The 18,224-nt window shown below is 40.3% G+C and overlaps 4 protein-coding genes across 5 annotated transcripts in view; all 4 read right to left on the bottom strand.

Annotated features, from left to right (window-relative positions):
• LOC143721241 (histone H1-like) overlaps window positions 1-13,957 on the bottom strand; it is a 63,790-nt gene extending 49,833 nt beyond the window's left edge. The window contains exon 1 of one of the 2 annotated variants that reach the window (XM_077211526.1): window positions 13,400-13,957. In XM_077211526.1, the coding sequence (XP_077067641.1) occupies window positions 13,400-13,957 (558 nt within the window). Of the gene's footprint in view, window positions 1-13,363 lie in introns of those variants that run through there. The other variant, XM_077211525.1, reaches the window with a different exon arrangement.
• On the bottom strand, window positions 6,933-7,369 carry LOC143720486 (histone H2B-like). The gene has a single exon (XM_077209949.1). The coding sequence runs from the start codon at window positions 7,351-7,353 to the stop codon at window positions 6,979-6,981; it is 375 nt and encodes a 124-aa protein (XP_077066064.1). The 5' UTR covers window positions 7,354-7,369; the 3' UTR covers window positions 6,933-6,978.
• LOC143720485 (histone H3-like) lies at window positions 11,021-11,449 on the bottom strand. Its single transcript, XM_077209948.1, has one exon. It carries the CDS (start codon window positions 11,447-11,449, stop codon window positions 11,039-11,041), a length of 411 nt encoding a protein of 136 aa, XP_077066063.1. The 3' UTR covers window positions 11,021-11,038.
• LOC143721246 (histone H2A-like) lies at window positions 12,195-12,668 on the bottom strand. Its single transcript, XM_077211533.1, has one exon. It carries the CDS (start codon window positions 12,630-12,632, stop codon window positions 12,246-12,248), a length of 387 nt encoding a protein of 128 aa, XP_077067648.1. The 5' UTR covers window positions 12,633-12,668; the 3' UTR covers window positions 12,195-12,245.
• Window positions 13,958-18,224: the final 4,267 nt, after the last annotated feature.

The raw sequence follows: 18,224 nt of genomic DNA, 5'->3' as shown, positions 1-18,224 counted from the left end.
TCCTTACCTAATCTCTTGTCTCAGCTCAAATCTGTCCCACACTCCCCTGGCCTGATCCTTTTTTTATTTTTCTGTTCGTTACTATTTTTGTCAATAGGAACTTGATATTCTTGGTGAAGATGCATCTTCAATTGCTGGTCATGTTAAAATTCTACAAACACAATACAGCAAGGCGCAGCCAGACACTGCGATTGTACGCAACCTAATGCAGAGAACCTTTGGATGGAGGCAAAAGGAGATCGCCGAAGGAATGAGTGTTGAGGACACTGTGAAGAAATATCCCTTCTTAAAGACACCCTCAGGAGTAAGTGTTAAAGGTTAGATGTACCCTAGAACAACATCGAGCTGAACAACTAGACCTTTATCAAAACATGTAAATAAATATGGCTTTCTAGACTATACTAGCACCGTTTAAACAAACCATGTTTATAAAATCTTCACTTACTAAAATTGGCAGCATCACCCATAGGTTCAGGAAGTGAGTCTGGCCCCACCCCCTTCAACTGTTTGTAACTTTCGTAGAATCACTTCCTGAACCTTGGTGATGCTGCCAAGTTTAGGAACTTAAGATTTTGTAAACATGGTTTGTTTAAACAGCTAGTATAGTCTAGAACTATACTCCACTTTGCATTGTTACAACTCCCCATAGCGTGTTAAAATACTCTGTAATCCCCTTTCTCTCATGGTCAGGTGCTTAATTGTCTGTCTTTGTCTTTCTGCAGTTGTTGGATGAGGTGGGTCGTATCCACTCCACAGTGAGCATTAGCTTCACTGATAGCTTTAACCAGATTGTTCCCAAAGTGCTTGCCCTGGCTCAAGGAAAATCTCCACTAGCCAAACAGTACTTGGAGGCCAGAGAAGAAGCGCTCACCGAGGATCTACCAGGTACTTACAAAAAGCTTATTATGAGTGTACTCACACAAATCATTTATAATGATCATAATCATAATATTAATTTCCTTCAGGATGAATAAAGTATTGATTTTTCTTGATTCTCTTCTAGGAATGGACTTCAGAGCGGCGCTCATCCTCCTGCCAATTATTTTTAAAGAGAGTGTGGATCATCACATTATGATAGGACAGGTATGCATCTCTAGCACTCCAGTGTTTTTATTTTAATTTTATTTTGACTATCTCTCTTTTTTTGACCAAACATGTGTTTGCATCCCTGTCTGCTTTGCTGTATTCTTCAGAGTGAACCCAACACACCATACCCAATTGTCCAGGTGACCCAAGAAGACTGGAAGTCCACATTTGGGGGACAAAGCTCCTGTTCCCTGAAGGTAGACAGGGTCGAGGTGTGTGAAGGCATGAAGGTAGAGGAAGCAACGATCTCATCGTTTTATTCATATTTTGTTTTCAATCTTGAATACCAACCCAAAATCAAGAACACTCTGACCTTCCTCCAGCGATGTATTGCGAAAATTAATGTGAAGGGAGACCGGCCTCTGCCGACGACTGTAACTAGAGTAATAAACCTCCTCTTCTAAATGCCTCGTTTACGCCCTCGTGTACACCAGTGCCCTAAGTGCCAAAGAAAAACTTTCACTCTCATGAAGTTGGTCCAACATGTGGGACTAACACTCATGCCCATGAGGCAGGCTTCTCGATCACATGTGGACTCAATGACTGCCAATCCACTTTTTCCAGTTACCCATCTTTCAGATGTCATGTTTATAGAAAACATAGAGCTTGCATTTTACCTACTGTTGATCCTGCTAGTGAGGAGCCTGCTAGTGAAACCCTGCTTCTGAAGATGAACTTGAGCGTGTTATGTGTGATAATGATGCAGATGTCCAACCCCCCCCCCCTGTATGGATACAATTTTATATAACTTTAAAAATAATCTTTGTAGCTTCATCCTAAAATGCAGGGAAAAAAACAATTTACCAGAATCTGTTCAGCAAGAAATACTTAGTGATGTAAACTTTCTATTTAGTTTTTTTAAGGAGAATTACGATGAATTTTTATCTTATCATCTTAAAGAAAATGGTTTTGATGTCAAAGGATGTCCTGAACTTCAGCAGGTTTTACAGTCCAATGATTTTTTTGAGGAAGCATCAAAAGAGTTCTCTTCTCAGTTCAAATTGAAAGAATACTGCAAGTCGATGTTAGACTTGACTGAACCAGTTCAATACACTTTAAGAGGGTCTACAGGACATAAAATAGCTTGCTTCTCCTATGTTCCTGTTTCTGATGTTTTAAAAAAATATTGTTCCCATGAGGATGTATCGGATGACATGGTCTCTGTAAATATTGAAGATGAACTGGTCTTAACTGACTTTTGTGATGGATTGTACTATAAAGAGCATCCTTTCTTTAGAGAATATCCAAATGCATTACGACTGCATTTTTATGAGGATGAATTTGAGGTAGTTAATCCTTTGGGTTCAAAGAGAACAAAACACAAACTGTGCGCCTTCTACTACACTGTAGGTAATGTACATGGAAGGTACAGGTCTCAAGTGAAGCATATTGATTTAGCATTACTGGTGCGCTATTCCTTTTTAAAGGAGTGTGGCTTAGATGTTATCCTAAAGCCACTGCTAGATGATCTTAAAGTGCTCTCAACAGATGGGTTTACCCTCACTGTTGGTGGGGTTGAGCAGAATGTCCATGCAGCCCTAGCTACCATTTCAGGTGATAACCTTTCAGCTCACATGATTGGAGGATTCAGTATGTCATTTAACTCAGGAAGAGTTTGTAGACATTGTATGGGAACATATACAGATATAAAAGAGAAATTTCAGGAAGATAGTTATGTTTTAAGAACATCTGACGTTCACCGGTATCACCTGGAATGTATCCAGCAAAATCCTGACAGTGGAGTAACATATGGGGTACAGTGTAGTTGTCCATTTAATGTGCTTCCTTATTTTGATGTTACTAAGTCCTTACCTCCAGACATAATGCATGACATGTTAGAGGGTGTCATACCTTTAGTTTTGAAACTTATCCTGTGCCAAGCTCATAAAGAGAAACATATTAGCATACCAGAGGTAAACGAAGAGCTACAGAGAATGACAATAGGTCATAATGATAGAGCAAATAAGCCGGTACAGTTGTCTGAAAGACTACTACAAAAAGGAGGCATTGTGGGCTCAGCATCTCAGAAATGGTGCCTTTTTAGACTTGTTCCTTTTTTGATCGCACATCGTATACCTCCTGAGTGTCAATATTGGCGTGTGTACCTGTTGTGCAGAGAAATTGTAGATATTGTTCTAGCTCCAACGGTGAGAAGAGAGAACCTTCCTCTTTTAGATGTACTTGTGCAAGAATTTTTGACAGAGTTGAAAGCTGTATTTGGAAATGTCATTACACCGAAGTGCCATTATTTAATTCATTATTCTAGATTAATGTCAATGTTTGGGCCTCTTCGTTCTCTCTGGTGCATGAGGTTTGAAGGCAAACACCAATATTTTAAGAATATTGCAAGTAATTGTCGTAATTTCATTAATATAGCTTCCACTCTGAGCAACCGTCACCAGTTAAAACAATGCTGGGAGTTTTCTTCAAATAATTTCTTAGATGATTTTGAGAAGGTACCAAGAAGCAGTACTAGCACTCCATTTTGTTCCTTACCACGTACTCTCCAGTGTGCTCTAGAGCAATATTTTACTGATGTTTCTTTTAGTGAAGATAAAGTAATTCAACGTGTTTCAGAAGTAACCATTAACAATGTCAAGTATGCCACACAAGATGTTTTTGTTTTGGATGTGTTGCATGGTGAGAGAATTCCTCTTTTTTTCCAAGTGAAATACATTTTTAATGTGGACACTACGTGGGTTCTTTGTGGAAAACTGATATTTCCGAAGTATTTTAGCCAGCACTTTTTTGCTTATTCAGTCAAATTTGACCAGGAATGGACTGTGATTCAGCCTGGGGCAGAGCTAGATTTTAATGCCCTTGATATGTATACAGTTGATGGTGATATCTTTGTGGCAATGAAATACTGTATGTAAGAATAGATTAAAAGAATTTGGAGGGGAAGGCTAGAGGTTGATCTGCATGCATGTGAGGAGCCTGCTAGTGAAAACCCTGCTTCTGAAGATGTGTTAAGCGTGTTATGTGTGATAATGATGCAGATGTCCACCCCCCCCCCCCCCCCCCCGTATGGATACACTTTTATATAACTTTAAAAATTATCTTTGTAGCTTCATCCTAAAATGCAGGGGAAAAAAACAATTTACCAGAATCTGTTCAGCAAGAAATATTTATTGATGTAAACTTTCTATTTTGTTTTGTTTTTTAAGGAGAATTACGATGAATTTGTACTTTTATACAACTTTAAAAATTATCTTTGTAGCTTCATCCTAAAATGCAGGGAAAAAAAAAATTACCCGAATCTCTTCAGCAAGAAATACTTATTGATGTAAACTTTCTATTTTGTTTTGTTTTTTAAGGAGAATTACGATGAATTTGTACTTTTATACAACTTTAAAAATTATCTTTGTAGCTTCATCCTAAAATGCAGGGAAAAAACAATTTACCAGAATCTGTTCAACAAGAAATACTTATTGATGTAAACTTTCTATTTTGTTTTGTTTTTTAAGGAGAATTACGATGAATTTGTACTTTTATATAACTTTAAAAATAATATTTGGAGCTTCATCCTAAAATGCAGGGAAAAAACAATTTACCAGAATCTGTTCAGCAAGAAATACTTAGTGATGTAAACTTTGTATTGTTTTTTTTTAAGGAGAATTACAATGAATTTTTATCTTATCTTAAAGAAAATGGTTTTGATGTCAAAGGACTTGATGTTTTACAGTCCAATGATTTTTTTGAGGAAGCATCAAAAGAGTTCTCTTCTCAGTTCAAATTGAAAGAATACTGCAAGTCGATGTTAGACTTGACTGAACCAGTTCAATACACTTTAAGAGGGTCTACAGGACATAAAATAGGTTGCTTCTCCTATGTTCCTGTTTCTGATGTTTTAAAAAAATATTGTTCCCATGAGGATGTATGGGATGACATGGTCTCTGTAAATATTGAAGATCAACTGACTTTTGTGATGGATTGTACTATAAAGAGCATGCAGATGAGGCACTTGTAGATCTGTATTTGTGGCAATGAGATACTGTGTAAGAATAGTAAAAATTACACCTTCAGATTGTACAAATATTTTAGCACTTGTGTTAATTGACTAATCTTTTGATGTTGCCTTTCTCTATAAGCATACAATGACCACTCACAGTAGCTTTTAGTCAGTATAACGCATGATCTAATGTCTCCATTAAAGTTGTTTAAATGTGAAAAAATGTGTTCATTAAAGTATTGCAAACGAAGATTGTGGTGTGCAGTAGTTATTCATTTTCCAGTATTTTAATTTGTACAATTTAACTTTTAAATCATTGATTGTGGGAAAACAAAACATTGCTTTCTTTTGCTCTCATTCTTTTCTATTTATCAAGGACATTTTTGCCACTTTATAGGTACAATGGCATCGTTGCTGGGGTGGTACCCCTAACGAGAACAAATTGGTACCATCTAATGGGGTACCTTTTTGTACCAGTGGATTAAGGTACAAATGTATTGCTAAGGTACCAAATTGTCTCTCAAAGGTACAGTATAAAAGGGTACAACTCTGTACCTATGGTAAGGGTACCATTTCTGTACCTCGGGGGTACCACCCCAGCGACGAGCCATTTGTACACTTGAAGGAACATATTTGTACCTAAAAGGCACAAACTGTAGTGGTACTTCTTTGTACCCATTAATATGGTACAAGTTTGTTCCCCTTGGGGGTACTGCCCCAGCGACGAGCATTTGTACCTTTTTTTTTTACTTTTCTGTACCTTTATTTCTGAGAGTGTAGACGCAGCATATAATAACAACGTGATCATAGGATTAGCGTCTATCCGCGATCGTCATTTGCATATCGCGATCGTCATTCACTAAACATCTGACATTCACAATGATAAATACAAAGTGTTGACTAAACAATATTCACATAATTACTCACATTTGTTGCATGAACGCACAACATTGAACGATATCTGGGGAGAACGGCTGGAACCATAGACATTAACAAATGGGTTCAGCAAATAAAAGCTGTCTAAATCAATGTAACACCACAAGCTTTTACCAACCAAAATAAATAAAACGAGTAATAAATCACAACAGGTGTGATAAATCACAACAGGTAAGCAACTAACAGGATATGTCAAATCTGTAATAATTTACAACAGAACAGCAGCAGCAATGTACATCAACAACAAACAAAGCAAACAAGCAGAAAACAAGCCTTGCTTCAATGGAGATCAGTGAGGCTTTATACACTCTTCTCCTTATTTATACACACCAATTCCAGCCGAGCAGTCTCAGCAGAGATGAGCACCCTCACCTGGCTTTACCTGCACAGAAGGCAGAAAAACGACCACTACTGACACCTAGTGGCCTGACATGACGTTCAAATATATAAAATAAGACAAATTACACCTAGGACATGACATACAGTATATCTAAAGACAAGATTTTGATCACCAAAAAAAAATATATAAACTTGATTTCTTTGCATTATTTGAGGTCTGAAAACAAACTGTAGAATAAACAGTGATATCTTATATGCATTGGTTTATTGGTATGCAAGGCATGAACACCTGTTGTTGAAAAATAAAAATACACTTGTGAGCTTTAAAATGTAAAGGATTACAGTTGTGGTTTGTTGTTGTATGAGATTTACATTAGTTGGGAATTGCTGTGGTAGTTTTCCATTTACATAATGAGCAAGGAATAAAAAAGACATGCTCACGGTTTCACTTTTAAATGAATGGCACCCAATTGGAAAAGTATTAAGAAAGTTATCCACAATTCTTCTAAAAAAAAACTGAGATAATGTTCATAGTTTATATTAGCAGATTCATCAATCCTCATTGGTTGAAAGCTGTAACGTTAGATAAAAAAACACAAGCTCTTTATATGAGAAAATGGGTGGCTCTTAAAAGAGCCTTTGGGGTAGTTGAAGTCAGGCACGCCTCACTTAGAGCTGGTGTATTTGGTGACGGCCTTTGTGCCCTCGGACACGGCGTGTTTGGCCAGCTCTCCGGGCAGCAGCAGACGCACGGCGGTCTGGATCTCTCTAGAAGTGATGGTGGAGCGCTTGTTGTAGTGCGCGAGGCGAGACGACTCACCGGCGATGCGCTCGAAGATGTCGTTGACGAAAGAGTCCATGATGCCCATTGCTTTGGAGGAGATGCCGGTGTCAGGATGAACCTGCTTCAGGACTTTATAGACGTAGATTGCGTAGCTCTCCTTCCTGGACTTTCTGCGCTTCTTTCCTCCTTTAACGGCGGTCTTGGTGACGGCTTTTTTTGAGCCCTTCTTAGGCGCTGACTTTGCTGGTTCAGGCATGATGATACGAGACCATAAAGCTGTTGAACTAATGTACATTTCAGTGCGATACAAAGGTTTTTATTCACTGCCCTATGTTAATTTTCAAAGGCATAGGGAATCGTCTGATTGTCTGTTTTCATAGGCCAAACCCATAAACTCGTACTTCATTGGACAACTCAAAGCATCAAGAGACGAACAAGGGCCAATCACAGGCGGATAAATAATAGCCCCGCCCACCGCTCTGGGTTTGAACCAGAGCCGTTAATAATTTTGTCAACAACTCTGGTTTGAACGACACCTTCCCCCCAAGTTTCCTTTATTTCGTTTCCCGCTCTTTTATTAAATATTTTGGAGAAAATAAGCAGTGTATCATCATGTAATTTTAACCCCTTATAAACACATTGAGAGAGATGGGAAAAAAGAGACCAATAGGTCAGACGCCCTTTAAAATAGTTTATCCTCGGAACTTCATTGAATCTTGAAAAGATGGTGTTAAAATGTTTAAAATACTTAAGTCAATACAAGCCCATTTGGCCGTCTGTGCACAATATATAATATTTTCGTTTCTGCATTTACACTTCTGCTAACTGTGGTACATTACTATTTGGTTAGTTTCGTTTAATTGATTAAAGTGTAATACAAAAACAAATGGTTTAATTCGTGATATCAGTTCAGAGAGGAGGAATGTTGATGGCCCTGATTTATTACAGTGAGAAATTATTTACGAGTTAATTGAAATTCATCCTGGAAAAAAAAATTACAATTGTTTTTTCGTTGGTTGGCATTGACTCTTTATGCGGCAGTGTGTGTGGCTCTTAAAAGAGCCGTTGGGTTTATAGTTTCTCCTGGTTTCAGTGGTTTATCCCCCGAAGCCGTACAGGGTGCGTCCCTGTCTCTTCAGCGCGTACACAACATCCATGGCGGTGACGGTCTTTCTCTTGGCGTGCTCGGTGTAGGTGACGGCATCCCGGATCACGTTCTCCAGAAACACCTTCAACACTCCGCGGGTCTCCTCGTAGATCAGACCGGAGATGCGCTTTACACCGCCGCGACGAGCCAGGCGACGAATGGCGGGTTTGGTGATTCCCTGAATATTATCGCGCAAAACTTTACGGTGACGCTTAGCGCCTCCTTTCCCGAGTCCTTTGCCGCCTTTGCCTCTTCCAGACATGTTTAGCTCTGATTATTTCAGTCGATCAACGGAAACAACGAAACGAACAAATATTGTGTATGTCTCACATGGAAGACTTTTACATTTGCTTACAGGACCTGACAGAAACCACCACCGCATCACATGACCCCAACCTAAAGCACTAAACTTGCCAAAGCACATGTGATTTAATCCCAACCCTTAACTTTGTTTCATATCAAAATTTGTGAAATTAATTTCACAAAGATAATATATTTTACTGAAGTACTGGTTGATAATGAAAAGTGATTTTCTACAAGCTCACCAAAGTAAACGAAGAGGAACACAAGACAACATATCACAATATTAAATATATATATATATTTTTTTATTAAATATCTTATATATATATATATATATATATATATATATATATATATATATATATATATATTTTTTTTTTTTTTTTACCTTTTTAGTAATGGGAAATAAGGAAACACGAACAATGGAGACAGTCTATGATGGAGACACAGACAAAGTTATTGTATTAAAACTGCAATGCTAAAATGCAGGATTATGTTTGATACTCCTCATACTGTCTTTACTGACTGCATACAGTTTAACCAAGACAAGACTGGAAAATGATCAGCAAAACATCCTTTCATGTCACTTTTTAGCTGAACTCTGCAGAATGGTTTACAACCCCTTTCCTGCCCTGCAAGAAAATAAAGTTGAAAATGTAGAGGAATTTTACAGTTAAAGACCCAAAGACCTTGATGGGTTTTTTTCCCACAGTGAGAGGTACAGACAATTTCATTGTTATTCTCTAGTGATTTAAGATGAAATGTAACATAAAAGCTTTAACATACGCTTGCAGAAGTATTTCAAATAATTTAATTTGTAGAAGGAAAAAAAATGATTATTGATTAATAACTTGATTATAAATCACTCAAAAAGATACGTTTATACATTGAAGCGGCAGTGGATTCCGGAATCGGACCCTTGAAAAATGCAGAGATATAGTCATCAAAATAGAATAACATCAGTATAACATGTGATAATCAACATTTGTGATATTTTTAAACTCAGATTACATAGATTGTGGAAATATTGTGGATCAACTTTTTTCGTTTACAGACGTTTCAAAATGTGTTAAATATCAGCATGAACGACATATGACAACTTTCTTTTTTAGCATCTTAAGACAATGTTCACAACTAATATTAGCAGCTCATTGTTTTTTTTAACCACTGAAGAAAAGTAAGATTAATATACTACTTTCCGCAAAGTCTGAATGTCCAGCACCATGAAGTACAGAACATTTGAACCAAGTCTTATGAACCACATACTCAAAAGAGACTTAATAAAAAAAAATCTTTCTCATGCCTCCAAAAGAATAAAGAGGATTTATCTTGTGTACACATTACCTGTTTAAAGGATAAATTCATTTAAGTTTTAAGACAATTGTCACTGACATTCATTTAAAAATATATTTGAGGTATTATCAGGCATTATCACTCCATGAAAGTCCTCACCCTTTGAGAGAAAAACCCATGATCTTGATGTTTTGAGAATACTCTCCTGTTTATAGTTAGAGCCTGGGCAAATCCAATGTTGGAAAAGTGTGTGTGTTAGTCTTCTTGGTTACAGGATAAGGAACCACTGGCATTAATGGAGATTGACTGAGTTGTTGTTCGGGACATGCTGGCTCCCAGCAACCCAAATCTGTGACCTGGAAGGTCATGACGTGCCTAACTCCAGGGTCTGAGTGTCAGCTGCCTAATCAATGGAGATATGCTTCAGTCTATCTGTATATGTGTGGAAAATTACTGTGTTTATCTATTTCTTAGCCAATGAGAATCATTCAACCTGTACACAATGACGTAGCTTAGACCTTGGAAATGGTATAACTGCTGTGATCTTTGTAACTGTAAGCGGGGCGGTTTACAAACTCCTGTGAGAGTCTGACTATAATTTCTGGAAGCTGGGCTAAATGAACAAACATTTGGTGCACTTGGATGCATACCTGGCAGCGGCCAGACCCTTTCAGTCACCTCTCAGGTGTTTAATACAGACATTAGAGAATACATGATGAACATTTCAGTAATTACACTGGTAACTTCTATAAAAGTAAAATCTCATAAGCCTAGAGAAGTCCTTCAACTCACGTGATACTTAGAAGGAAAAATATTAATATCTTGATTATAATCACTCATTAGATATTGAAGCATCAGTAGACATACAGTACGATCTCCTCTCCCACATGATTACCGGGTAGACTGGGTTTCTTTAAGTGATAACATGCGCTTAAATGAGAACATTTAAAACGCTTTATAATCTACGTATATTTACCTCCGACACTGTAATCACGCAGTGCCCCATCTTTTCTTGAAATAAAACATGATTTAAATGATCGCGCCTTTTACATGCTGTTGGTTATTCAAACCAGGAACGTACTGAAACCAAAACCCAGCTTTTAGTTTTTTTTTTCAGCATTACATTGGAAATTCCCTCATTTAGTTTAAACTTAAGTGGCTCTAAAAAGAGCCGTTGTGGGATGAATCAGACGTGGGTCTAAGCGCGCTCTCCGCGGATGCGGCGGGCCAGCTGAATATCTTTGGGCATGATGGTGACCCTCTTGGCGTGGATGGCGCACAGATTGGTGTCCTCAAACAGACCGACCAAATAAGCCTCGCTGGACTCCTGCAGGGCCATGACAGCGGAGCTCTGGAAGCGCAGGTCCGTCTTGAAGTCCTGAGCGATTTCTCTCACCAGCCGCTGGAAGGGCAGTTTGCGGATCAGCAGCTCGGTGGATTTCTGATAACGACGGATCTCCCGCAGCGCCACGGTCCCGGGCCGGTAGCGGTGAGGCTTCTTGACGCCGCCGGTGGCCGGAGCGCTCTTGCGGGCGGCTTTAGTAGCGAGCTGCTTCCTCGGGGCTTTACCACCGGTGGATTTACGAGCAGTCTGCTTGGTTCTTGCCATTACAGAGGTCTTTTCTCTCTGTCCTCCTTCACTTGTGCAGAAAATACAGCTCTATGTTTCTCGCCCGCTTTTAAAGCATTAAACCGCCACGAGATCACTGTGTCACGAGGATGCAAGGCTTGTCATTGGCTAATACGTGACGTTTTCGCATGAGTCCCAGCCAATGACTGCGCGTTTCCTCTTTTCAAACAAGTTCCAATTCCCGCTCGAATTGTTTTTTTTCGTTGACTACTTTGCGCGCCTTTTTATTCACAATGTTGTATTTATTAGTTCTGAAATACTCGACTTAATTCCCAGTGGTTGTGCAGATCTCGGATTAGAATAAAATCACATTACAGTCTGAATAAAGCCACTGCAGCGAGACACACTAGGGTTTTTATTCGCCTTGTATATCCATCTTTCCGTAGATCAACTGCTGCGAAAGGGCATAAGACATAACATCGACCAATTTCTTTTACTCTGAAGCCTATGTATATCGACTTCAATTTCAGAAAATGTACTGAAATATTTAATGAATTTTCAGTTTGGCAGGCAACTATTTTTTAAGATTAGGGGATATGGATTGGGTGGTAAACACACATTAGGGGAGCATCATGTGCTTGTAAGTTTCACGACGTCAACTGTAACGTTAATAGTGGAGAAAGACAATTATACACTTGTCGTTTGATGTCATTTTCCACTGAATCAAAATGGTTTATGCTGTTGGTACATATTAACAGGGAAAAGCGCTCTCTATCAGAAAAAATTGGTGGCTCTTAAAAGAGCCGTTGTTTTAATAACCAAGTCTTCAATCGGTTTATTTGGATTTTGCGGGTTTCTCGGTCTTCTTGGGCAGCAGCACGGCCTGGATGTTGGGCAGCACACCGCCCTGAGCGATGGTCACTCGGCCCAGAAGTTTATTGAGTTCCTCGTCGTTGCGCACCGCCAACTGCAAGTGACGGGGGATGATGCGAGTCTTCTTGTTATCCCGAGCGGCGTTTCCAGCCAACTCCAGGATCTCAGCGGTGAGGTACTCGAGCACAGCCGCCAGATAAACAGGAGCTCCGGCACCGACGCGCTCGGCGTAGTTTCCTTTGCGCAGAAGCCTGTGAACACGGCCGACGGGGAACTGCAGTCCCGCCCTAGAGGAGCGAGTCTTAGCCTTTGCTCGGGCTTTACCGCCGGTTTTGCCTCTTCCGCTCATCTTTACTTCTTGCAATCGATTAGTAACTTCAATAACCTCAGTCACTGTTAATCGAACACCTTCGGGAATGACTACACACTTTTTTTAAACGAGAGTGCCAATCGCCCATTGGTTTACAGTCTGTAAAAATTCAAACCAATCATTGAACTTCCCTCCAAAGCCCAACCCCTTTTGTGGCGGGGATTATTATGCACACGTAACGACCTTTAATACAGAGGAGATGAAGCTATAGAAATGTTAATTTTAAATTATACAATTTTAAGTACAAAAAAGGATACTGTACGCTGTTACTACCAAAAGTAATACACCTTTAACACACTGTATATTCTGGGCACAATGACCGTCTGATACTGTACAGTATGTTCCTATTGTAATATTGAAGTTTTATAACTGCCCATATTGGTTGGATGTAGATTTTTTGTATTGTCACAATTGTTCAGCATAGTGTAGTGTGTGCCTGTACTGTTGTACAACACATTTAGACTCATCATCACTGTCTGAACTCTCTTAAGCTTTTTTGGCCATTTACAATAAATCTCGTAAAAGTTTTTTTTCTTCAAACCTGGGTGTTTTGAATTGTTTGTTCAGATTGCATGAGTCAAAGAGGTCAAAAGTCACGTCTCATCTATTTGCTTTCAAAATTAACTCAAATCAATGATATAAACGAGATTTGCTCTTCTTCAGAGTTAGTGGGTGGCTCTTAAAAGAGCCGTTGAAGTAAAAACAGGACTTTATTTCTTTTTGGGCGCTGCCTTTTTAGGCTTGACAGCTTTAGGTTTAACAGTCTTTGCCTTTTTAGGGCTCTTGGCTGCTTTCTTAGCTACTGCTGGCTTCTTTGCCTTCTTGGGGCTCTTCGTCGCCTTCTTTGCGGCTTTGGCAGCGGGCTTCTTGGCTTTCTTAGGTGATTTCATGGCGGCGGGCTTCTTCACCGCTGCGCTCTTGGGCTTCTTGGCAGCAGCGGGTTTCTTGGCCGCGGGCTTCTTCGCTTTAGGAGCGGCTTTCTTCTTGGTCTCGGCTTGCTGCTTGTTGACCTTGAATGAGCCCGAGGCGCCGGTCCCTTTGACCTGCACCAGTGTGCCTTTAGTCACCAGGCTCTTGATGGCGATCTTGACGCGGGAGTTGTTCTTCTCCACATCGTAGCCGCCCGCAGCGAGCGCTTTCTTCAGCGCGGCGAGGGACACGCCGCTCCTCTCCTTGGATGCGGACACAGCTTTGACGATGAGTTCACCGACTCCTGGACCTGCTTTCTTTGCTTTCGCAGCGGACTTCTTCTTGGACGCTTTGGCCGGGGCGGCAGCAGCGGGTGCTGGGGCGGTTTCTGCCATTTCTCTCTTTGATCGGATCTGCAGTCTTCCAAAAGCTGTCTTTGATTTCAGCAATGAGTAATGATTTTGCTCGAGCGGCGCGGCGCTCTTAAATACCACATGAGAACCTTATAGACTCAACCTACCCGGTCGGCGTCTGTGCGTGTCCACAAGCCCATCATGCGTGTGTTTTCTTCTCTAACATTTGGTTAAAAACTGGAGTGGTAAAATAGTTTGGCGCAGTCAAAACAAAGTGAACACCAAGCAGAGGTTCTGAGCTTTCATCGGAGACTAAAATACGCGAGAGAAAATGTTTATTTTGCCTTCGTCAGATCAAATCCAAGGCGAGAGCATCAGCCACGGGGGAAAGCCTTATGTAAATTTGATGGATAGCTTAAGTGATAAAGTTGATAAAAGCCTGAACGCCACATTTGTGTGTTCAGCCAACAGTCTGAAAGAGACTTTAATGAAATCAGCATCAGTGAGGGCCGTGAGGAGGCTTTCATATAGATGTTGTTTTGGTTAGCTTGAAGCACACGGACATCATCCGAGGCTCTGAGTCTCTCTCTGACTCTCATTTCTGGCCAGCAGTGATCTGTCATTAAGATAATATAAATGTATTACTATTAATAATAAATATATAGCCTTTTCATAAGCTGATACATCATATCACGTAAATACAAATGTAAATCGTCATATTTGTTAATCCTTATTCTTAAATTATATGTTTTCGGCATGTGCAGGAGGATTTAGTAAAAACTCATCTGAATGAGCTGCTCATTTAAAACAAGGCAGAGCAAGTGACTCAAAAAACAACTTATTTTTCTCCAGTTTCATATTTCCCTTGTTCTATAGCTTGTACTTTTTTGGATAATGTTTGAAACTTTATATTGCAAGCATTTCTTGTCCTTGCCTCCTTAAGATGAATCGCTTGTATCTCTTCATAGGGTGCTTTGGATAAAATCATCTGCTAAATTAATGTGATAAAGAACAGGTCACTCATTGTAAGTTTGTTATATTTTGATTTAACCACTATTGAATGCTAATTCATAAAACAGTCATATCATTTGCATTATATGTTTGATATCCTCCTGAGACCCTGCGACCTCATATGAGGACATCACATTTTTGGTTGTGTGCAGCATAATACTTAATTCTGTGTAACTGAAACATGTTTTTCACAAACGAGGACACTTACACTGCCATCTGGTGGGGTCAGAAGAGAAAAAAAATGTAACATAAATAATTTAAAGATGGCGGAGAACACAGGTTAGATGTCACGCAGCCACTCCAGACCAAAACGTCCACAAGATAAAAAATCTAAAAACATTTCATTGTTGATTCTTGTTAAGTTATGCATAGAAGAGTTGTACGATTAAAATGGCATGCACATTTGACAAACTTTTGTAACAATAAAGATTTACTATGCTGCTAAACTTGATGTCCACATATGAGGACAATGGGACTTAGCTTTGTTGAAATTGTATAAGATGTTAGCAAAAATAAAAATTTGTAGTTGCATTGAGCTTCGTGACGCACACTGTTGATTTCGATGTTATGTGTAGGCTACATATATATATATATATATATATATATATATATATATATATGTAGCCTACACATAACATCGAAATCAACACAGGGAATCATGAGCTCAGTTCTTTTTTAGAATAAAACATTTATTCAAACATTAAAGCTGACAACAAAGGAACAAATTATTTATATATATATATATATATATATATATATATATATATATATATATATATAATTAATATATCGTTATGGCATAGCGCAGCGCAAAATCACGTTGTATCTGAAGGGCAACGCTCAACCCAGCGGCCAGCGCAGCGCATTCCGCGTCCTGTGTGAAAGACCCTTCACTCACTCGAGCGCGCGCACACACACACACACACTCAACGGGGCTTCAGTTCACTCACGATCGCACACACACACAGACACACACATACATACACACACACACACACACACTTTCTCTGTCTCTCTCTCTTGCTCGTCGCGCGCTCGCGACACACACACTGACGGTGCTGATCCACTTGTCCGTGCGACACTTCAGTCGCGCCGCACTCCACTTTATTCCTATGGGTGACGTCACGTGACTTTAACGCGCCCGCAAAGCATCCCGGGAAGGCAGCGCTTCATTTGGAAAAATGCTGCGCGTCAAAAAGCTGGCCATTCCCATCTTTATGCAAATGAATCCGTCAAACGCGACGCGTCTATCCAATAGAAGTAGTCTCTCGAGGGGCCTTTGTTCTAGACTGGCCGCTGGGTCAAAACCACGCCCATAGCGGTAAACTTAAGGAACGCCCATCAACTTACAAATGTGGAGAGGCGTGCGACACCACACTTCAGTCGTAAAAGTGTCGCAAAAGTGTTGCAAAAGTGGATCAGTACCGTCACTTTGCTCCAGGCGCGGATTTATGGGCGGGCCTGGGTGGGCACGTCCAATCAGATTAATAAAAACGAAATTAAAATGTTTAATAATAATAATAATAATGAATTAAGTTTGGCCATATACGGCCCGCCGAACACTTTATATGATATATGACAAGCCTGAGCGCGTCCATCTCTGGCTCAGCGCCAGACAACGCGCGAACGCACAGTTTGAATCTGGCAGTTATGTCATGTCACTGTACATATTTTGTCCAGACTTTGACACCCTTGCAAGGAGAGGGGACGAGGCTCATTGTTCACATGAACACCGTGTCTTGGAAAGACAAAGACGGGCCCGTTCACATATCGCGTTTTTTGCGCGCTCAAGTTTGTTATTTCAGATGTTCGCGCTCATAATGGAAGCAACGCGGTCGTGAAAGACGTGGTCAGGCATCTGATTGACTCGTCAAACGCATGCGTTTCGACTGCCAAGGGACTCGCAATTTGTCATAAAAAAGCGCATTCTTAACGTGCGCTTTGTGGTCACGGAAAAAGCGCGTCAGAAACGCGCGTCTTTTGCATCAAAACGTGCGTCCTCGACGTGTGATCTGCTATTTAAATGATATTGTTTCTGTCTGCAGGTTTTTTATGCCTCTGAAGTGTTTTTGTAACAAGAAAAGAAAAACAACTCTCGGTTTCAAGTTCACTGTTTTTTATTTCAGCACCTCGGACAGTCCCTTAATCCCTTCGTTCGAGACACATCTCGCAAATTTTCCAGTTGTAATTCCGGTAACACTTTACAATAAAGTTTCAAACATTATTTTTTTTTTTAATGCAAAAACCACAAATTTCTGGCGCGCGTTTTCCGTGACCACAAAGTGCACGTTAAGAATGCGCGCTTTTATGGCAAATCGCGCGTCCCGCATGCCTTATGAATACTTTAGCTTGCCATCAGTGTTGCCAGATGTACGATAATTATCGTATTTGTACGATAATTTTGACCTCTTTTTTTTTGAGAGGCATGCGGTTTGTGTTTGTGTTTGGAGCTCCGTCGAATTGATTCATTAATCCTAGCTTTTCTTCTTTTCAACTAATTTATAAACAAGCACTTTCTATTTTTATATCATGGGAACTTATCCTCGCTACTATTCCTTATAAAAAACAATCGGATTACTTTGATATCGCTACTTAGATCCAACTTTGCGAATCTCGGCTACTAGCCTTTAGTCCGCTAGCATTTCACGCGTGGCCTCGCGCCTACCGACCGTCTTATTTTACACCCGTTTCACTGAAAGGATACAGGTTATATCCAGCATTTCACTCCTAAATTAGTAGTGATATTGATAGTATCACTACTAATTTACTGTTCATCTGTTATAATGGCGAACATATCGGATGTGTGTCTAACGTTACCTCTGAGTGCAGGTGAGGACACATTCGAGCTGATTTCGGTACGATTGGAGCTGGAATCGGTGGAGAAACAGATCCGTGGTCTGCTGGAGAAACAAGCCGAGCTGCGGGATCGGCGGTCAGCGCTTGAAACGTCACGCGCCGATGCTCATAAGTCAGTGGTTAGTAACTTTTTGACTCCGACTTCGTCTACTCCGTGCGTTTCTCTGCCCAGGAGGACGCGATCATCTCTGGCATCATTCACTCCGGCACCGACACAACACCATGGACCCTGGGTGATCCCACAGCGAAAGACACGAGCCAGGACCAGAGCAAGAACCTCTCCGCCCCTCCCGGTCTTCGAGATCTCCACCCGGAACCGCTTCTCCCCCCTTCGCGAGTCGGAACGCGACGACGCCGTGATCATCGGCACGTTATAAAAAGGCTCTAAAAGCAGCCAGGGCTGAGCATCTCCACAAACTAATAGAAAATAACCAAAATAATC

Source organism: Siphateles boraxobius, unplaced genomic scaffold (genome assembly GCF_051911475.1).
Source record: "Siphateles boraxobius isolate OS27281-9 unplaced genomic scaffold, OSU_SipBor_1 65, whole genome shotgun sequence".
NCBI lineage: Eukaryota > Metazoa > Chordata > Actinopteri > Cypriniformes > Leuciscidae > Siphateles > Siphateles boraxobius.
Note: the sequence above shows the minus strand (reverse complement) of the source record. Positions and strands in the feature narration are given on the sequence as shown.

Coding starts and splice junctions, on each gene's coding strand:
- LOC143720485 (XM_077209948.1), bottom strand. CDS start 11,449: ATGGCAAGAACCAAGCAGACTGCTCGTAAATCCACCGGTGGTAAAGCC.
- LOC143721246 (XM_077211533.1), bottom strand. CDS start 12,632: ATGAGCGGAAGAGGCAAAACCGGCGGTAAAGCCCGAGCAAAGGCTAAG.
- LOC143720486 (XM_077209949.1), bottom strand. CDS start 7,353: ATGCCTGAACCAGCAAAGTCAGCGCCTAAGAAGGGCTCAAAAAAAGCC.